The sequence below is a fragment of the Manacus vitellinus genome, unplaced genomic scaffold (assembly GCF_001715985.3).
Source record: "Manacus vitellinus isolate BGI_N305 unplaced genomic scaffold, ASM171598v3 scaffold_124_pilon, whole genome shotgun sequence".
NCBI classification, from domain to species: Eukaryota; Metazoa; Chordata; class Aves; order Passeriformes; family Pipridae; genus Manacus; species Manacus vitellinus.
In genome coordinates this window covers 203,083-224,086 of record NW_021938921.1, presented here as the reverse complement: position 1 = coordinate 224,086, position 21,004 = coordinate 203,083, and the positions used below count along the sequence as shown (strand labels likewise).

Below are 21,004 nucleotides of genomic sequence, written 5' to 3'. Positions count from 1 at the left end.
TTTATCATGTGTGTAACAACAATGATGTTCTGTTTCAGGAAGGGGGATCTCCAGGAAAAAATAACATGCTGATGTAACTGGTTGGGGAATCTTCAGGCACTTTGAGAGGAACTATATGGTATTTGTGTAGATGTAGAGGGTACTCCAGTTAATACCATCCTTCAGTAATCGCTTGTATTTGTATCTTTCTTTTTTTAGGGAGACTCCTACCCAGTGGCAGCCTCTGCCAGGCACAAAAGCAGCCATGTTGGTCAAAGTGAACAGTTTGAGGCAGATACAGAGCTTTTCAAGCAGTTCACTTCAGCTGCAGAGCGCTCCAGAGCCCAACAGCCCAAAATCTCTTCCAAAACCAGCTATATATGCTCAGCCTCAACCCAGGTCCCAGAGCCCTGGAGCGACGAAGCAAACAGGAGACACAAAGCAGTCTATGCAGATCAAAAAGACGGAGAACGGTGGGTTTTGCCTGGTGCTGATGAATGGCCCAACTTCTCAAACACCTCCCAGGAGCCGGACAGGAACCCCCCAGCCTGCATCCCCCAAGTATGCCTCCCCTGCACCCATATACGATGAGCCATCGCTAGAGTCACCAATTTACGATGAGCCACCAGTCGATATGGACACAGAAAGCGTTGCTGTGAGTGGCATGTCTCCACCCAGGTCACCAAGCAATAGCTTAAAAAAGCAGCTGCAACCGACCAAATTATTGCAGCATCCCGGTATGCAACAACAACAAGCTGCAAAGAAGCATGCAAGAAATCCCTCTTCCACTGAATACAGCCCAGCTGGCAGGGAATACATAAAACATATGGTCAATGTTGACCAATCTGCCAAACTCTCCCACTCTTCTCCTGCAACAGCTGATGCTTCCACTAAACTGCCTGGTCAGCTTGCTTCAAAGGACAGTTTCAAGCAGTCTTGGAGGATCTTGGAAGCCAACGTCCTCAAGAACATGGAACTCCACCACAGTCGTCAGAACAGCCTGCAGACTCAGGAGTACCCAGCTGGTATAAGCCACCAGGATTCTGGTTATTCAACCGGCCCTTCTCCAAGCTTGAGAAAAAGGAAAGGAAGGAGGCAAGGAACAGGTCAAGTAAGACCTGGCTCTGTGGGCAGCAGCAGTGAGCTCACAGCTCTGAACGATAAGGTGATCGCTGAGATGCGCGCAGTGGTGGGCAGGTCAGCAGCTTGCAGGGGAAGCAAAGCCAGCCTGGATGCTGAGAGCCTGGAGGGTGGTGTCCCAGCAGAGAGCAGCAAGGTCAGGTTTCAGTCTGACCACTTGAAAAAATGCATCAGCCGGAGCTCCAGGGACGACGTCTCGGCCAGCAACAGGTCTCTGTACAGGCAGGGCCTGGAGATGAGGGAGGGCTTTCCCAGTGATGCAGCTGCTCTGCAGGACACAATGAGGCAGAAGAGGACTTTTGAGAAAATAGATTCTTTAGAAAAGAACGTGACCAGCCAGACAAGCTTAGCTTCATCGGATGCCACACGCCTCTCCTCACAGGTACCGCGCGGCGGGGAATGGGGGGCCTTGGCTGGACTGTCGTGGTGCAGAACTGCTCCCAAGGGGGGGTTGGTTCAAAACACGTCTGGGCCTGCAAAATAGGAAACAGGTCACAAAGTTTCACAGCTTTGCTGGTGGAGACCTCATTTCAGGCCAGTGGTGCGAGAGGAGGAGGAGTTGCGGGGACTAAGGGCTCATGCCCAGCATGACCTCAGCACTGCTCTGTTGTTTGGGTAAATCTGCTGCCCCATCAATTTACTGTCACTTGTGTCTTTGTTGGGAGCCCTTACCCCTCATATGTCCTTCCTTTGCTGGGATGATCTGAGTCAGTGGGGTGCAGGACACGGGCGTCAGGATTTACATGGCCATGAGGCAGCAATTCCTCTTTCTCTCTTCTTTTTCTGATGGTTCCTCATATGCTCTTCTCCCTCCCAATTCCCGAGCATCAAATGGAAACATTTAGAAAACCAGTGTTAATTATTTTAAAGCCCATTAGTGTGCCTGCACAAGGCGAGTAGTTTTTCTCTATTACACAGCACTTCTGCAGAATTTAGTTTGCCAAGTACCTTGCTGTCACCTGAAATCTCTTGGAAAACTGATGTCATGTTCCTGCATTTCCCATTTTTCAGGCACAGAGCCAGATCAAGTTTATACAATCTACTGTTAATAGTTCAGGAATTTCATTTCACAGCCTCTTTAGACTTGGTGGAAAACTGCTCTCTGGTCTTCCAGCTGTGTTACACCTCATTGCATTGACAGGGAGAGCTGAGACTTGATGTCTTGATTATCCACAAGAGATGGTGGTTTGGGGATAGGCTGTTGGCCTTGAAAATGAAGAAGAATAGTTCATGTGTCATAATATGGGGAAGGAGAATACAGTGGAAGATGTAAGGAGATGAATGTTGTGGTAAAGGCAAAGAGTCAGTAAATAAAGAAATATTCACAGAAGTACTCAGAAATGTAAGAGTCCAAGTAAGGAGAGGAGGAAGTTGCAGAGAACATGGCAGCAAAATCGTTGCCTTAGCTGAAAATGGCAGTGAGTGGCTTGAGTCATCAGTGATGGCCTGTGCTGCGCCTGTGAGACAGGAGAACGAGGAGGAGACGAGGACTCTCATTATCTGAGGAATGTGGGCAGAGGTTCTGAGACAGGCTGAGCACAGGTGGCTGTGTGCTGTCAGTACAAAGATAACAGCTGGGGAGCTGTGTGAATGAGATGTGAGAGATAAACTTCAGAGAGAGCAGAGAACCCGGAGCCTGCTGAACCTTGAGAGAGTATGAGGAGGTGGCTCCTCAGAAGAAAGATGCTGAAGGAGCAGGTAAGGTGATAGGAGGAAAACCAACCCTGGGCAGGGAAGGTGAATTGAAGGAGACTGAGGATGTGGAGATGGCAGAGAACTGCAGGCAGGGATTTTTAGTCAGTGCGTTGAGTGAATTCAGGGAGGGTGAGGAAGTAGAGGAGTAACTCAAAGGATACAAAGCACAATGTAGAAAAAGAGGAGAATTGATTGTGCCCCCAGCTGGCAATAAGAGGTGGAATGTGATGTGTGCTAATCCCATCATCCACGTGTAGGGACATGTTGGGTGTAAGATAGGGAAAGGTTGGACTGCATGAGCCTCTTTCATGAGTTCAGCAGTTCCTCTATACGAAGAAGAAAATACGGACTTGCCCTAAACTTCCAAGAACTACTGTGTGGTTTGGGGTTGACTGTAGACCATGACCAGAGCAGAGTGTGGCATGCAAGTTAAAGGTGGTCTGCAAAGAAGGGAAATACATGTTTGATTTCACTATTTCCACTTCAAACCCAAAATTTACTGCATGTGTTTTTTGTCTTCCTTTAAAAAGCAAAAAGCTCTAGATTATCTTGTTTGGCTTTTTCTGCTTGCTAGCCATCTCCTTGGAGAACACAGAGTGAAATGTGGGCTCTTTAGCTCTTGGCTGCTCCATGTGGGAATTTCAAGTCTAACAAAAAAGTCCATTTCCTAAAACAATTTTGGGGGGGCTTGGGTTCAATATGTGTCCCAGGCTGCCACTTTCATTCAAAACTAAGAATTCTGGATGGGCAAAAGAAGTATCTTTTCTCTCAAGTAATCATTACTCATGTTTTCTTGGGACCAGTACTACCAAAGCTCTAATGATGTAGTTATCTGTAGTGATTGCTGGGAAACAAGGATGGCCTACATGTAAAAAGTACAGACAGAGTCTGGGAGGAAGGAAGGTCTCTATCTGTGCTGCTGATCTCTGTGAACCTGTGATCAGTGGACTTGTCCCTGGAGCAGATGAGTTTGATCACTGCAGGCTGTGGGTGGGAGCAGCTGTCCCCACTTCTCTGAGCAGAGAACTTCTCTGAGAACTCAGTACTGTGAGCAATTCTGATTTAATTTGGGGAAGGTTGTGCCAATGGGGAGCGTGTTGCAGAGGTGTCCCTGAGTCCTGTGCAGCAGGACTTGCAGAAGCCCTGGCCTGTAGCCACAGCTGGTGCCTTCCCTGTAGCTGCTGAGGAGCTGGGCCGGTTTGGCAGGAGGCCCTGGTGGGTCTGTGGGATCTGGCCGCACTGGAGATGGCAGCTGACTCACAGGTACCTGATCTCCTCACTTCACCAACTCAAACATGATCTATCCTACCTGGGTGACAGCCTTGCCATCAAAATACCCGTGCCCATTCTCCTGTGTGCCTCTGAGCTGCTCCTGTCCTGTTTGTGTGTCTCATTAGTCTTTCCAGTAGGAAGGTCATGGTGTAATTGAGATATGTGATTTCAACACCTCTAGTGCAGAGACTGTCCAGGCACAGGCAGCTCCGGAGGGTTGCTGGCTGTGTTGATTTGGTTTTGTTTGGTTGGGGTTTTTTTGCTAGAACTTGGAAAAACAGTGAAGGTAGGAACCAGGTATGGGTAAGGCTGAGAAGGAAACTGCTCGTATTGCTGTGGCTGGTCTATAGTCTCTGCTACCTCCTGGTGTCCTCGCCTGCCTCCTGGAGCTCCACAGGAACTGAGAGGTGAGGAGTGGGGAGATGCTTGGCTCCCCAGTGCTTGGTTGCTGTGGGAGTTGGCCCAGCTCCTGCCTGGGCTGTTGTCCCCATGAGCTCTGGGACAGCTTGGACACTCAGCCCTGTTGCTCCATGTCCCAGCACTTCCCTTTGGGACTGCAGCAGTGTGTGGCTGTGCCAGCCAGGCTCTTGCAGAACTATAGGTGTCAGCCACAGATTCTGCACCAAGTCATGTTTGCACAGACTCAGCACTGTGCAGTTCCTGGTAGCTTCATGACTCACCATGGGTAATTTTCCTAGCAGGGTAAGGAGTCACCTAAGCTGCTTTTGACACTTCTGTTCTTCACAGCCTGGGACCATAGAGCTGGACCCCAAGCAGGAGGGCAGTGGCCAGCGCGGGGGCTGCGTGGGATGCCACTTCCCCTACAACACCCTACGGAAGCCCATCTCCCAGAGCAGCATGGCAGACTGGGCCTCCAAAAACCTGAACATGCACACGCAGGGCATCTTCCGCCGCAGGATCTCCATCTCCAACATGCTGTCCTGGAACGGCGGCTCCATCAAAAAGCCCATGCTCATCACCAGCAACCGCACCATCAAAAAAGAGGCGTGTGAGATGTTCAAGCTGGTGCAGAGCTACATGGGAGACCGCCAGACTCGCCTGGACCGCAACCACGTGGCCTTGGTGACGGTCACCAAGTGCTGGAGCATGCAGGGGCTGCGGGACGAGCTCTACATACAGCTGATCCGGCAGACCACAGACAACATGTGCTACCGGAGCCTGGCGTGGGGCTGGGAACTGATGGCCATCAGCCTGGCCTTTTTCTCCCCGTCACCCAAATTTCAGTCTTACCTGGAAGGTTACATTTATCGCCACCTTGACAGTGATGAAAACAGTAAGTGCTTCATGCACCTCCTCTGTACCCAGCAGCATCCTGGTAGGTTGTTCCACTCCGGGTTTTAAAAGTACAGGTAGTCCCCAGCCAGTGCTGTGGGCTCTGTCAGTGAAAGCACAATGTATTGGGTGAGTTCTTCCTTCCTTAGTGGGATGAAGCTGCCACCAGCTCATCCCCTTCCAGTTCTCACTTGTGTCTGACAAAGAAAAGGCAGGCCCAGAGCGTGCTCACCTCATCCATCAGCACTGAAATGAGCTGATTTTGACCCACCAATGGCAGAGTTTCTTTGGGTTCTCTGAAGACATTTATTTCTAAGTCAGTAAATGAGTAGTAAAAAAGTACAGTCTGAAGACTTTACTTCTAAGTTCCTTAAAGCTGAAAAAAAAAAAAAGGGATGATTGTTAATACCTAACTTTTGAAGGGAGACATTGCCAACACTGGGAACAGGCCTTGGCTTGGCACAGTCAGGGACCCTGAAGAATGCAGGCTTTCAATGCAATTTCTCTGTCTTTCAAAAGTCTGGGGACCAGCCCAGCAGGTATTCCCCAATTTTAATGTGGAGGAAAAACAACAACAGCGCTCACCATGTCCTGTCCAGTCTCAGGTCAGAAACCAGAGCACATATTTCCCTTTGGTATGTGAGGGCTTCTCCCTGTGTTTGAAGCCCCCCAGGTGTGTGGGGTGGGTGCAGCTCTGCCCCAGCACCGCAGCAGAGGTGGGACCGGGGCAAGCAGTGCTGAAACGTCAACCCTTGCCTCCTGGTTTTGTGCTTGTAGCCTTAATGTGGGATTCCTTCACTGAACTGTCAGGTGTGCAGCACTAGTTTGGGTTTTATGAGGATCCTCTGCCCTTGTCACTTCTCCCCAAACCATTCCCTCCAGCTGTGCTTGGCCTGGAGTGCAGGCAGCAAGGAGGAGCACTCTGAGCTGTCTGAGCAGATTGTTCCTTCTGCTGGTATTTAGGCAGCAAGTTTATTTAGGCTTCTCAACTGTTTGGCCATTTGGAGAAGCTGAGTGATGTTCTGGGCCCCTCACTCGGGTGCACTGGGAGCTGGCTGTGCTGCAGGACCTTTCCCCAGACTCCTCTCATTCTGGAGTCAGGCTGGCTGCCACAGCCAGGGGCACTTCCAGGCTTTGGTATTTTAATATATCACATTATTAATCCAGATCCTCTTTTGATTCTTCAGTTGCCCAGCGCATCAAGGAGCTTGTGGATCTGAAAAACAAGAAGAACTCGAAATCCAGGAAAAAGAGGAAACAAAACACAGAGGATGAAGGTAAGGGGGGGCACAGGGAGCCAAGAGGGGGGTCTGCACTGATCTCAGGCAGGCAGGGATTCTGAGCTCTGCTGAAAATCAGTCTATTTTTTTAAGTGCACAGACTTGGGAAAAATTCCCTGGTGTGCGGCTGGTCCGTGAGCTTTGACCAGAGCATGGATCAGCAGTGTGGGTGGCAGCTGGGCTGCATGTGGGACACATGGGGGGCCTTTCAGTCAAACTAGTGTGAGAAAAGGGATTTTAATTTGGATGCAGACCTGGGTCTGTAGTTCACCTGTTTTGTGAATGCCATGGAGTTTCTATAGCATGTTCCAGTGCTAAAAGCCACATGAGCCAGTGTGTTGAGAAGATCCTGTCTTAGTCATGTAAATGGATTCTGTAAACCACTGCCTAACCTGAGGTCCTTCGGGGAGGATGGTGTACCTGGGGAAGGACACAACCTTCTCTTCAGTATTGGCTTCCCTTTCTGAGCTCTGACAGCCCAGGGCCTGCACTGGAGTCTCTGCTGAGAGAACAAGAGCTCACACATTCCTCCAAACTCAGTTCAACTGCTGATTGCAGGATGACACTTTATCTGGCTAAAGTCTTACTGAACAAAAAGTCCATTCAGTATTTTTCTGTATTGCTTTCAGGAAACTTGAGTCAGCCCTGCGAATTCCTATCAGGCAGCAGTTTCTATCAAGTGGCGTTGGTGTTTGTAATCTGTGAGAGCTGGAGTCCAGCTCCTGCATTCCTGAGCCCTACCTGACACCAGCAGGCAGCTGTGCTCCCTTTGGTGGCTTCCCTGTGTCACTGCTGTGTCACCCTGTGTCACGAGGCAGCTGCAAGGGAGGTGGCTGGGGAGGGCCCTGGGTTGGAGCCCCTGCACTTCAGAGGGTTCATTGTTTCTCTGTCTCTGCTGGGATTTGGAGCAGAGACCTGAAATTGCACAGAAGTGTTATATTTCTGGTAGGAATATGTGTTTTTCCTTTCCTGTTCATGCCCAGGAGAGTTCAGCCCGTTCTGAGCCTTTGAAAATTCATTTTTCTTGTGCTCAGAGGGACTTAGGCATCTTTATGGGAGAACTCCATGGAGATTGCTCTGTGCAGGATGTGCTGCCTGTGGGCTGAGCAGGCTGTTCTGTGCAATTATATGTCTATATTGCATGTGCTGGAGGTGTGCTTAGGAAGATAGGGGTATTTTTTACCTAAGAACAAACAATAAATTTAAAATAAAAAAATAGAACACCAGCATTTGAACTCGATGATCTTTGTGGGTCTCTTCCAACTCAGGATATTCTGTTTTGCTTCTATCATATATATTTATAAATATATATAAGTATATGAAACATTATGCAAAAGGCATGCTAGGATAACTTCATAAAGTTTCCAGAATGAAGCACTTGAGAGTCAGCCGTGCGTGTGTGGGCTCAGCTGGGCTCTGGTGACAGGTCACACACACTGTTCCCTTTCATGGAATCACAGATTCATTAAGGTTGGAAAAGCCCTCTAAGGTCATTGAGTCCAACTGTTCCCCCAGCACTGCCAAGGCCACCACTAACCATGTCCCCAAGTGCCACATCCACGTGGTTTTTTAACACTTCCAGGGGTGGAGATTGTACCCCTGCCCTGGGCAGCCTGTGCCAGTGCCTCATTACCCTTGCAGTGAAGAAGTTTTCCCTTATGTCCAGTCTGAATCTCCCCCTGCACAGCTTGAGGCTGTTCCCTCCTGCCCTTCCCTGGGCCCTGGGTGCTCTCTGGCTCAGGAGGCTGCTCTGGCAGTGGCTGGGATGGATGAGCTGCTCTGCAGGGGCTCAGCAGAGGAGGCAGCAGGGCTGGCAGCTCACTCAAACCAGCTTTTTCACAGGTGACTGAGAACTCTGAGGACTTTTTCTGGGGCCTGACCTCAGAGTTGCACCTGAAGTAAGGGGGAATCCTGCAGGACCACACCAGGTTCTGTCTGCTGCTGACTGGAAAGGTCAGGCTGTTCCCTGGAACACCTGGTTCTGTTCCACCAGCCCCATTTGCCAGACGTGTGAGGGGTGGTGGGATCCCTGAAGCTGCAAGGCTGCTGTGAGAAGCTCATTAGTGGCTCTGAAATGTGAAGATGCTTATGGATGATGTAGCAGCAATTTAGCAGAGAAATCCATAAGGAAATGAAATGTACTGTCTTCAGTCAGAACTGAGTAGTAGATAAGCAGGCATCTATGTAAATCTTTCAGTGAAAAATGGAGTCGAAGCAGTGATTTCACACACACACACACACACTCCCTTCAGTGCAGAGGCTTATAAACACTTAGGTGAGTAAACATTTACCATCTGACATACACCCAAAGAAAGAATTTTGAAGTTTCCCACACTTACCACTGCAATCTTCATCTTCTAGTGTAATTTTCTGCGAGTAAATGAAATATGAAGGTAGTGTGAGATCTTTTTATGCATCAATAACCCATTGAAAGGCAGAAGAATAACAGGTAGAAATAAATGCTGTGTTTTCAGAAGGAGGATTGTCTGCTGATCCTGCAGGAATGTAAGCTGGGCTTTGGGTTTATACAAGGAGACGAATCATGAGCTGGCAACTCAGTGTTGATACAAAATTATTCAGGACTGTAGAAGTGAAAGGTGCAGAGGGATCTGGTGAGGGTGAGTAACAGAGCCATCAAGCAGCAGAGAAAACTGTGTCCCCAGAAGCAGGGTTTTACGTGGGGCAGAGGTCTCTGAGTGCACGTGCAGCAGCAGGCCCCGCTGGAGCCCTTCAGAGGAGGGAAGGACATTTTGCAGCTCATATATGAATTTCCAGAAACACATGCACAGTGCTGGGAAGAGGTCAGAGACCAAACAGAGGATCTTGTAGGAAAAGGACAGAGAACAAAGCAGCCCTCAACTGTGTTGTGCTGTGCCCACCCTGCATCTGCTGCCCAGGGTCCCTCTGAGACTCGTGAGTGTGGCAGGAGGTGACACAGGAGGTGTCACCTGGAGGAGGGAAGAGGGGAGAAGGTCGATGGGCTGAAAGAAACTTTAGGTCACCTGGGGAAAGCAAGAAGAAAATTTCTCACTGTTTTTGGAAGCAGCAGAGCTGGAGGCTGCCTGGTTTTGGTGTTGGGCAGCAGGGTCCAGAGCACACTGTCCTGAAGCACAGAATGAAATCGTGAAGGGTCAGCAAAGCAGGGGGTGGTGCAGGTTGGGAGCATAAAGAGGCTTAGGAAGAAATGGGACAAATTCTAAGAAGGGAAGTCTGTCTGCTGCTGGTTAATGGTTCAGATGCAGCATTGCCTCAGGGTATTGCCCACCTGCTGTTAGCCAGGAGACTTTGGAAGGGGAAGACTCATTTTTCAGACATCCTGTATCTGTTTTTTATCCTGGTGACAGGTGCAGGCTGCTGGCTCATCCGGCCCTTTGGGCTGCTGAATATGGCATTTCCCACGTAAGGAATGGTGATGGAGGAGCATTGCTGGGATGCAGAAGGAGGCACTTGGTGGTGTGAGGAAAAGCAGCTAAAACAGTGCTGTAAAATGGGGGTGCCTGGGCAGATCTCAGCCAGGAGAGCAGCACTGCTGGTGCCAAGCCCAGCTGAGCTGCTTGGGGGCACCTCCCCCTGTGCTAAAGAGCACAGTAAGACAGGATCCTGGTCTCAGACCCTGCCTCTGGCTGAGGTCCAAGAGGCCGTGATAGATCAGAAAAATATCCAGACAACAACTTCTTCCTGTGCTAAAATACATGTCCCATAGGCAGGTCCTATTTGATGCATTTTTAAGACATTTTTTGGCAGGAAAGCATTCTAGTCTGTTGCAGAAGGTATGTTCCTGCATGTGTTGGGATTTTAACTTGTTGTAAGAGGAGAGATTCTTTAAGATGCTCTTCACATGTGTTTTTAGGCTGGCACACGGAAAAATATTTTCCCTTGAAAACTGTTTTTCACTGTGTGGGCTGTTAGTAGTTTTCTGTTCCTGAGCTCCTGAGGCTACTGTGGTACCACACGAAATAACAGACCATCTTTGATTTCTCAGATTCATGATGTGCTCACAGAAGTGGAATTGCCTTCAGGATTAGCCCCTTCCAAGTGGTGCAGACAAAGCTGCCTGGCCCTGCACCACGGGGCATGAGCTGGGACGTTGGGGGGTTCCTGCCCCATGTGTTGGGACACCAGGCCGTGTGCGAAGAGCTCAGTGCCAGGAGCTGGGCACTGGCTGAGCGTTCCAAAAGCACCAGATGGTTGGGGCAGGTTGCTGGTTTGGAAAAGCTGAGGCTAAGTTCTGCTCCTCTCCCACATGTTCCTGTCAGCAGCTCACTGTGTGCCTCCTGGCCTCTCCACGTCTCTGCTGTCCATCCCACCCTGCACGTGCCCCGGAGCCGGGAACGCTGAGCCGGGGCAGGGAGGCCTCATGGCCTCTGTGCTCACCAGGGCCAGTGCTGCTCACCCTGTTCCTCAGGGCTCTGCTGCTTTCTTGGCCATTCAGCTCTGTGGGCAGTGTCTCCTCCAGCCTCTCGTGCATGCAGCAAGTCTGTTTTTCAGTTGCCTCACACTTGGTTGGCCTCACGTGTGGCCCCAACAGGCCCCTTTGGGTCAGAGGCTGCAGCTCAGTCGTCACGTTGAGCAGGAGGCCTCGCTGCAGAAATGCTGGATGTTTTAGGCTGTTCCCAGGACCAGGGAGCTTCCTGGGAAAGTATGAAACAGGCTTCAAGCAAACATGTCTGCTGCCCACGCATCAGGCTCTGCAAGACACCAGTTCCTCTGCACACCTTGTTAAGCTTTTGGGGTGATTATGGGTTTCATGGTCTAATTACAGTGTGAGAAAACATTTCCTATTATTAGTTTTGAATGTGCTGCCTCCTGCATAATTGCTGGGATGCAGAGACAGAGTCCAGCCTTTTTCCCATCCCCTCTGTAAAGGGTGACACCTCGCTTCAGGGTGTGTCTCACATCTGACAGCAGCAGCTGGAACCTGGGATGGTGAAGCACCACAGAGCAGCTCATTGGGATTGTTTGCTTTAGTCCTTAGACATTCCCAGTGTAAATCATGCCTGGGATTAGTAAGATTTTTGCTTACAGTGAATATTTTGCTTTAGATATTCCTGAGAGAGAAATTCTTAAAGCTGGCTTTCCTTCCCATTGCCTGTGGGAGATGGGAGTGCTGCTGTACCTCCTCTGGCATGGCTCCGGCAGTGGGGAGAGGCTGCTCCAGCTGTGAGGCAGATTGGTGGAGGCAGGGGGTGCTTCTTTCATCATGAGGAGCCAAGGACTGTGGCTTGTCTGATGGCTGAGAGGAGAATGAGGGACAATATATCTCTCACCTTTGGGAATTGTTGCTCTGCTTGGGAAGAGCTTGTCCTCCTTCTGCACTGAGGGGTTTTGAGGACCTCCAAGTTCCCAACCAGCTTACCTAAGCCTTAGGGTGTGTGAAAGGCTGATCTGAAACACGCAGCATCTGACCAGAATGTAGATTTTCAAAGCCACGAGTATTTTGAACTCTGCTGCAAGCTTTGGGCCTGGCAGGGAATCAAATAGGGCAGATCTATTCACTGCTTTCAGCAAAGCAGTTTGGGTTTTACTTGAACAAGAACAAAAGGCCAATGGTTTTGGAAAAACTCTCCCAGCAATCAGTACTCTGTCATTGCAAACATTTCTCTTGGTGTCACGGGGGGATTAGCTCTGTGAATCCTGCCTGCGCTCGCCCTCAGAGTTCACTGAACCAAGCACAGCCAGAGCAGGCACTCTTGTGGAGGACAGCAGCTTTGGAGGTGCAGTTCCCAGGCCCTGGTGTGTCCCATTTTCCCCATCTCGCAGAGCACCCCTGAGCCCCACAGGACAAGGGTTCAAGGAGGCTGCAGGCAGGAACATGAGGAAGCCTTCTGCATGTCCTGGGGGTGCTGACACCCTGCCACCTCCCCACACCTCTCCCTGTGTCCTGAGGTCACTCTAGGTAGTGGTGCTGCCTCTCTGGCCGCACACAGCTTTCTCTGCTGCTCCTCTCCCACTAGCCAAGGAACTGAAGTTCTTGGATCATAAGCAATTGGTTTAAAACACTTTATAACCTCCCCTGGCAGAAGGCTGACTGTGTGCTCTGTGGCTTTGGTCTGGGAGGATGTAATTACCTGGCCCTGTGTCTGTGAGGCACTTGCCCTGGCTGTGCCAGCGGGCAGGACTCAGGCGTGTGTGTGCCCAGGCTGTGAACACTGAGGGGCAGCCGTGCCCTGAGTCAGGACTGGCTCCTGTGAGGGAGGTGGAGATCTGCAGGAGTGGGGCTGGGAGGGGCAGAGCTACCAGCCTTGACCAAGGAGACCCAAACCCCGGCTGGCACTGACCCTGCCTGCCATGGGGCTGGGAGGCTTCGGGGCGCTCAGTGCGAGGTTCCAGCAGCCCTGCCCTGCCACACATGGAGAGGGCTGCTTGTGCCAGTCTGAGCTGCTGTGCTGGAGCTCTCTGGAGGGCTCTGGGGTGGTGGGTACATGGTGCTGTGGGCTGACCACTCGTTCCTCTTTCCCTCCAGGTCTGCCCATTAGCACTTATGCCAAGTACTGCTACCGGAAACTCCAGAAAGTGGCCGTCACTGGAGGCAAAAAGGTGAGCAGGGCCTGGGGGCTGCCCGGGGCACTCTGCTGCCCGGGTCCCTGAGCACTCACTCCAGGGCTCAGGTCACCACTGACCCAGTGCTGGGAGATGCAGACAGAGCGAGTGGGGGAGGTTTGCTCAGGGTGCATCTCCCCATGCACATCTGGGAGAAGGCTGTGCCCAGGTCCCATCATCCTCCTGGCAGGCAGTGCCTGCCATGCTGGCAGCTGCATGGCTGGGTGCTCCCTGGCCTTGAGGACAGAGACAAACCCAACACGTACTTATCTTCGGGGTAAGAGGAACTGTCTGTGCAAAGGACGCCCATCACTTGGTTTCTTCAGGTGAGGGAAGATTCTCCCTTTGCCACTGAGAGCTTGCATGGGCTGGGTCTTCCAGCTGGTTTACTGCAGAGTTATTCATTCCCAGTTCAAACAGTCACACAGCAGAGATGTCTGAATGGGAGCCTCTGTGCTCTGTGTTATCTGAAAATCCTCCTCCCTTCCCTCTGCACGATTCTCTGTGTGGCTGTGAAAGCTGGCAGGTGGCCTCAGCCTGCCCGTTCTAGGTCCCTGAGCCAGATCTGGTCATCTTTTATTTCTGCAAATCCCTCTGGGGCCTCCCTGCCATCTGGACTTCGTGTACAGCGAGCAAATAGCTGAAATATCTCGGGAGGGGTGAAGGCTCCTGGTGTCCTGGCAGGGGCAGGACAGGAAGCCTCCAGACACACAGGGCACACAACTGCAGCCCTGGCCACTGCTTCCCCCGAGGGCTTGGTGGGAACTTCCCCCTGTTGTGCCTCCCTCTTGGCTGCAGGGTCACTGCCAAAGGCCATCGTGCTGGGAAGCCTGCCCCCTGTGCCAGCTCTGTCCCCCTGTGCCAGCTCTGCCCCCTGTGCCTGTCCTGTGCCAGCTCTGTCCCCCTGTGCCAGCTCTGCCCCCTGTGCCAGCTCTGCACTCCTCCGAACTGCTGCCACCGGAGATTCAAAGCCCCTCTCAAGTGTTGGTGTCTGCCAGAAGGGACAGGTACCACCGCCTGCTTTTCAAAAAGTTTTAGCACTCTGAGAGCAAAGCTTTTGCTGGAGTTGGAAATACCTGGAATTCCCTTCTCCCAAGGACTGTTTTTCAGCTGTCCCTTGGCCAGGCACTCGTCAGGTCACAGATGCCCTCTCCTACCTCCCTGCGGCCAGAGGCAGGCCAGGCTCCATCCTGCCTCCCAGACCAGGTGGAGCAGTCCCCTCACTCTGTGAAACACAGCAACAGAATCCCTGCAGAACCACCCAGAACTCTCCAAAGTGGTCTCCTCTGCTCCTCTTGGGCCTGATGAGTAGAGCAACTCTTGATGTTAGGAAGTGGAAGCTGTAGAACGAGAGCCATGCTGCCAGGAGGCTGGCGAGGTGACCACATGTGTGGGCATTCTGCTCTGTCCTGGTTACTCCCCGTCTCTAGGACCCTGATTCCCTGAGTCTGGCTGTGCCACAGCTGCTCTGAGCTCTTCTCTGTCCTCAGGGCCTCCGCAAACCCACGGTGGAGGAGATCACACACGCCAGGAACGCCATCCTGACCCCGTCGCTCTTCGGCAGCTCCCTGGAGGAGATCATGCTGCGCCAGCAGGACATGTACCCAGGGAACAAGCTGCCCTGGGTGCAGACACAGCTGTCACAGCAGGTCCTGGCCCTGGGAGGGGAACAGACAGAGGGGATTTTCAGGTGAGCTTCTGGGGTACTGTGTTACTTTTGAGCCACCCACGTCAGTCCTCAAAGCCAAGGAATCAAGATTGACCTCCACGTGCTTCCTCTTCCCTGAGAACAGCACTTTGCTGTGGATTGGACAAAATCCAACCTTCCCCAAGTTCAGGAATCACCTCTTGAAGTAGCATTAGCCTGTTTGCATGTGTTAACAGAGGGAAGACCTCACCCAAAGGCAAGGCAGTGAGTTCTCATCAGATGCAGCAGTGGTGGTTGGCCGGCTCAGGGGAGGGAGGAGCTCTGGGGTCCCAGCAGGGCACCTCATCCAGTGCAGCACATCAGCCCTGGTGTTGCACAAGACAGGGGGAGTCAAGAGAGACACAGAATCTGTGTGGTGAACACGGGGCATTCTCCTTGGAGTTTGGTATTTGTTTGGGGTTTTTCTGTGTGTGGTTTTGATTTGTATCTAAGATTTGTATTAGTTTTTCAGTAGCTAAACATGGTTTAAGGTAGGCAGCAAAAGGCTCAACTTTGCCTTGTAAGGATTTCTAATGTCTTGGTATATTTAGCCAGAGATGCTGCTCATCTTTGGTCTGAACATGCTGCAGAGAGGCCTGGTAACAGACAGCAATCCCTCATGAGGACAACAAGAGTTGATTCTGACCTAGTGGGAAGGAGACAAGTGTTGCTTCTACCCCGACTTTAAGATTGTGTGTAAAAGCAGGCACCCCCTTCTCTCTGAGGAACTGCTGCTGTAGCTGCTGCTGGTGCCTGGTCCCTTCTCCCCAAGGCCTCAGGAGCAGCCTGGGAGCCACACCTGGGCAGCTGCCACACCGAGCACATGGCCCAGCTCGCTCTCAAAATCACCTTTGCTGTGTCTCTGTTTGCAGGATACCTGGTGACATAGATGAAGTGAATGCATTGAAATTGCAGGTGGATCAGTGGAGGATCCCGAGCAGTCTGAGTGACCCCAACATCCCAGGTACAGCAGTGTGGCAGGAGTCTTCTGGCATGGCCGTGGCTGTGGAGGGGCAGGGGCAGGAGCAGGGGGTGTGCTGCTGCTTGGGGCTGTGTACACAGGCTGGATGTACTGACTGGGATTTCATGTTGGGCCCTTTCACTGCCTTTCCAAACACTGCCCATAGAGGAAACAGTGGGAATGGGGAAGAACCTCTGGCTCTGGTGCAGTGAGGCTGTGCAAGCTGGGCAGAGCAGTGGGAGTCCTTCAGGTCTCCTTGTCCTCTCCTTTAGGCAGCCCCAGAGCTGCTTCCTGGAGGAGCAGGCAGGTAGAAGCCAATGTTTCCCAATAACTGGCTAGTTTGGCTGTCTGAATGTTTCAGAGCCAAGACTGAAATAAGGTGAAGCATCACAAGCACAAAATCCCATCTCTGCTCTCTGTCTCACTGCCAAGTTTGCCCCCAAAGGGGGTGAGGAAGTGACCAGAGCTGTTCTAATGCACCTTCTTTCTGCCCAGCCTCTCTCCTCAAGCTCTGGTATCGGGAGCTGGAGGAGCCTGTGATTCCCCAGCAGTTCTACAAAGAGTGTATCAGCAACTACGAGAACCCCGACGCTGCCGTGGCCGTGGTGCAGCTTTTACCAGAGCTCAACAGGCTGGTGCTGTGTTACCTCATCCACTTCCTGCAGGTAGGCAGCCCCCACAGCCCTGCTGGCCAGGGGTCTGGGGCAGCTGTGCTGGGCCATTGGCAGGGTTTTAGGACCTCCTATCTGTATTTAAGGTGGGCTTCAGGGGGAGAGCCCTGCTGGCCTTGTCCCTTTTGGGAGCAATAAACCCTGCTCCTGATGCCGTAGAGCCCGGGGCCCGTTCCCTGCCTGCCGAGGCTGTCAGCTGTGTCAGAGCACAGTGCTCTCCCCCTGGGCATGCGTGGCTGTTGGGGCACTGTCCTTAAGGCAGGCCCCATCTCTGCTCTCCTTGCTCCTTCGCGTGCCTGTTTGGACTTTGTTGCCCTTTTCTCTTGTTCCAGCTGAATGTCTTCTTGCTCTCTGCAGATCTTTGCTCAGCCGTCAAACGTGGGCAGAACAAAAATGGATGTGAATAACCTGGCCATGGTGATGGCCCCCAACTGCCTGCGCTGCCAGTCCGACGACCCCCGCGTCATCTTCGAGAACACGCGCAAGGAAATGTCCTTCCTCCGCATGCTCATCGTGCACTTGGACACGAGCTTCATCAAAGGGCTGGTCTGAGCCGCTGGCCCCTGGTCCACATATTGCTCTGGGGAGTTGCTGGGTACCCTAAATCTTCTCCCCTCCACGTAGTTTTCTTCCATTGTCCTTGCTGTTGTCACGCCCTGGGTTAGCCCTTGAGCATCTCCCGGCATACGACCACAAGGACTGGACGTTCCTGGAAGGCTCAGTTCTGTCAGCACCAGGAAGTCCTTGGACATGCCAGGTCAGGGTCAGCGGTTCCTGGCCTTCCAGTGTGTGTCAGAGGGGGGCAACCCTCCTCCTGGGAGCCACAAGACTGGTTGCTCAGTGAAAAGGCTGTGACATCTGTGAGGGACCGCTACACGGGGCAACGAGAGTCTCCATTTCCCTTCTGGAGGCACAGTTGGCTTCAGGTAGGAGGACATCACTCCTGTGCTGTGGCATGAGCTGGTCCTGAGGGAGATGCTGCCTCACTGGGGATAATCCTCCTGCTATGGGGGCAGCCTGGTTCACCTCTGCAGACTGTCGGCTGGAGGGCTGTGGAGGCGCAGGGGATTTGCTGAGGCAGAAAAGTCCCTCGGGCTGTCGTGGTCTGTGGAAGCACACTGCAGCCCAGGGAGAGGAGGTCTTTGAGCTGCTGCTGCTGAGCACCCACCCACACCACAGGGCTGGGCACAAAGAGAAGGCCATGCACCTGACAGGTAAACAACCGCTGTGGCATCCTCCTCACAAGGGCCATATCCTCTGCAGGGGTGACCCCAGCAGCCTTGCAGCTCCTTTTTGCTAAGGACAGCATGAGCTGACACCAGCTTTACTGAGAGCATCAGAGCCCACGCTCAGAGCAGCGTCTGTGGCTCCAGCACCCCTTCCTGATAGCACATCCTTCCCAGACTGCTCTGCTGGGGACTGAATACCAGTTTGGTCCCCCTCCTGGTTCAGCCCAGGTCTGAAGAAAGCTGGGAAGACCCCAAAAGTCAGAAGTGCTCCTGTTCTCTGAGAGCAGCAGCAATGCTGTGTGCTTGTGAAATGCTGGTACTGCCTGTAGTCAGCTGTGGCACTTGTGCTCTTCCCACTGAATTCCCACAGGCATTGCAGAGGGGTTGGGAAGGGAAGGGGAAGGAAAGAGGCAGGTTGAGCAGCTGATATGTGGTGGAGCCTGAGTGGAGGTAGCGTCAGGCAGCAGCTCAGCGTTCTCACAGCTGCTGTTGAACCCATGTGGCTTTCTGTGTGCCACCAGAGGTGAGGCACAGCAAAGACACTGTCCTCTGGAGGCAGCACATGGATCTCTCCGCAGCCTCCAGATGCTATTATATGTTCCTTACCAAACAGCAGATCCTAATTCTGTGGCATCCTAGTGTTACTCTTCCTTTGAGGTGTTTTTCTTGCTGGAGGCTGGTCTGCCACAAAAAGCCGAGTTTTGGGATTACTGGTGCAGTGCTAAGGCTGCCAGGAGTATCCAAGGTTGCATTTGTGTTTCTGCATCCCTCTCCCTTTCCAGTGGGGACCTGGGATCATCCTCTCCAGACTGCAGTGGGGAGCCGAGCCCTGCCAACAGTGAGGTTTAGGGCTGATGCCTGAATGGGTACCCAGTGTGGGCAAGAGGTGCCACATGCAGAGTGCCCCAAGCCTGCTGGCTTGCCTGGGGCTCTGTGTGAGAGGGTTCCCAGAGCCTGTATTCGGATGAGTTTGGATGAACTCCACAGCAGGAATTCAGTTTGTGCCCAGCTGAACAAAGGTCATGGTTCCTCTCCATCCACCAGATGCCTCTGTGGTCCTGTGGGCCAGGAAATCCTGCTGCCTTGTCAGGATTAGCTCTGTCAAACACACCCCCGAAATGTGCCAGCGTGTTTCCCGCCCCGGTCCCACGCTCCGACACCGCGGGGCTTGTCTGGCCCTCCTGCAGCGCTGGACAGTGTGTTCCCCAGGGCTGGAGCTTCTGCCCCAGAGCTGCAGACATGAGCAGAGGTTACCAGCTGTGCCACTGTCCCGAGGTCTGTCCTGCCCTGGCCGTGTGGCCTTGCCCTTCTCATGGGGCTGCAGAGCCTGTCCCTGGGCCGGGCCCTGTGGGTGACCCCCGTTGTTCCTTGCACTTCGCTGTAGCAGTCAGTCAAACCATAGGCATTTGCTGCTATTACAAATGAATGCTTCTTGCCAGGGCTGTAAAATAGGCTAATAAAGGACACTGGATATTATTTTCTTTGCCAACAGATTTGTAAATACCAATCAGTAAAGTAGCCTCTTCTCTGTTCTAATAGTAATAAATAAAATCTCCATGGTTGTTCTTTTTGTGCACTGGATTTTTTTGTGAATTTCTGAAGCATGATTACATCTGCCTGAAGCTGCATATTTCAGCCTGGATGTCAGTGTCCATGAATAAGATTTTGGAATCAGCATGAAGCAAGCACTTGGAAACCATGCCGTGGGCTGGTTCTGTTGTTCTTAACTCTCAGACAGCTACTAAGGGACACTCAGTGAAGCTTGGAAGAGACTGGGTTTAAACAGATGAAAGAAAATACTGCTGTACATAGGATCTTCAGGAGCCTTACAGGGTCATAAAGGTATGAGAGAAGTTTTTGGGCAGTTGGAGCTAAGATATTCTACTCGTGTCCCTCTTCCAGCAGCTGGGAGTGCTGCAGGTGGGCTGTGGGACGTGACCACACAGGCATCCTCCCCTGCATGGTCTCTGCTGCTGGAGATGGGGTTAGTTGGACTCTTGGGCTGACCTGATGGGGACATTTTTATGTCTGGACTGGAGGATTCTCTTGTTCCTCATCCATGCTCCAAGGAGCCGCAGGGTTGGTCTGTTGGTGCTCCAGACTGGTGCTGGTTCCCACTGCAGTGGGGCTGTGGCACAGGCCTGGCTGTGCTGCTGCAGCCACATGGGGATGAGTTCCTGCCCTGGATCCAGCTGGTGCTCTGGGGGTGGTCACTGTCCTGTCAGCACTGGGAAAAGCTGGTGCACTTCAGGCAAAGCCAGCAAGGGCTGCTCTGTCACAGCAGTAGTTTAAGATCACCTGTGCTGGTCAGATCACTGGGTCTTCCCGAGGTCTGGCTGGCAGAGGGTGGTGGGTGGCCTGTAGGACAAGTGAGAGCAGAAGGAAGACGAGGAGCATCACAGCCTCACACAGCCCTTCCCTATGTACATCTGCTGCCCAATTTCTGAGTGTTCCCCAAAGCTTTGCTTTGAAATGAACTGATTTTGGCTAAATCAGAAAAGCCCACAAACCAAGTGCTTCAGCTCATGCTCAGACTCAGGCTTACTCGTGCAGTCCCCTTGGCCTGGTACCTGGATCACTTAAAAAAGCGATGGCCAGAGCAGCAGCTGGGCTTGGAACATGCCTGTGATTTGTTCTGGGCTTCCACCAGCAGTGCAGTTGGACCCTGTGCCAGAGGGTGGCTGGGACACAGCTCACTTGTCTGGCTGTGAGAGGAGGCAACTGAGGCTTGTCCATGACCTGCTGCCAGTGCTGGAAGGGTGATGTGTCCCAAAGGGGCACCATGCCTGCAGCACTGGCTTTCTGTGGCCAGGTTTTGGTAGCATGGGGGGCTACAGGGGTGGCTTCTGTTAGAAGCTGCCAGAAACTTCCCCCATGTCACCAATGCCAGCTGGCTCCAGGACAGACCCACCGCTGGCCAAGGCCAAGCCCATCAGGAATGACAGTAATGCCTCTGGGGTAACATATTTAAGAAGAGAAAGAAGGTTACTGTGCAGAGGAAAAATTGCAGCACGAGAACAACGGAGTGAGAACGTGAACAACTCTGCAGATGCTGAGGTCATTGCAGAAGGAGGGGCAGGAGGTGCTCCAGGCACCAGAGCTGAGGTTCCCCTGCAGCCTGTGCTGCTGCCCACGGTGAGGCAGCTGTGCCCCTGCAGCCCTGGAGGAGCATCAGGGTGCAGAGACCCCCCTGCAGCCCTGGAGGAGCATCGGGGTGCAGAGACCCCCTGCAGCCCTGGAGGAGCATCGGGGTGCAG

The 21,004-nt window shown here is 52.5% G+C and overlaps 1 protein-coding gene across 1 annotated transcript in view; it reads left to right on the top strand.

The window, feature by feature from the left end:
* The window catches only part of ARHGAP39 (Rho GTPase activating protein 39), a 34,945-nt gene extending 15,617 nt beyond the window's left edge, over window positions 1–19,328 (top strand). Inside the window, exons 3-10 of the mRNA XM_018067845.1 lie at window positions 199–1,501; window positions 4,834–5,380; window positions 6,567–6,656; window positions 13,123–13,196; window positions 14,690–14,889; window positions 15,759–15,850; window positions 16,343–16,512; window positions 16,876–19,328. Coding sequence (XP_017923334.1) covers window positions 199–1,501; window positions 4,834–5,380; window positions 6,567–6,656; window positions 13,123–13,196; window positions 14,690–14,889; window positions 15,759–15,850; window positions 16,343–16,512; window positions 16,876–17,070 — 2,671 coding nt within the window. The 3' untranslated portion in view covers window positions 17,071–19,328. The remainder of the gene's footprint in view (window positions 1–198; window positions 1,502–4,833; window positions 5,381–6,566; window positions 6,657–13,122; window positions 13,197–14,689; window positions 14,890–15,758; window positions 15,851–16,342; window positions 16,513–16,875) is intronic.
* The last annotated feature ends 1,676 nt before the right edge of the window (window positions 19,329–21,004 follow it).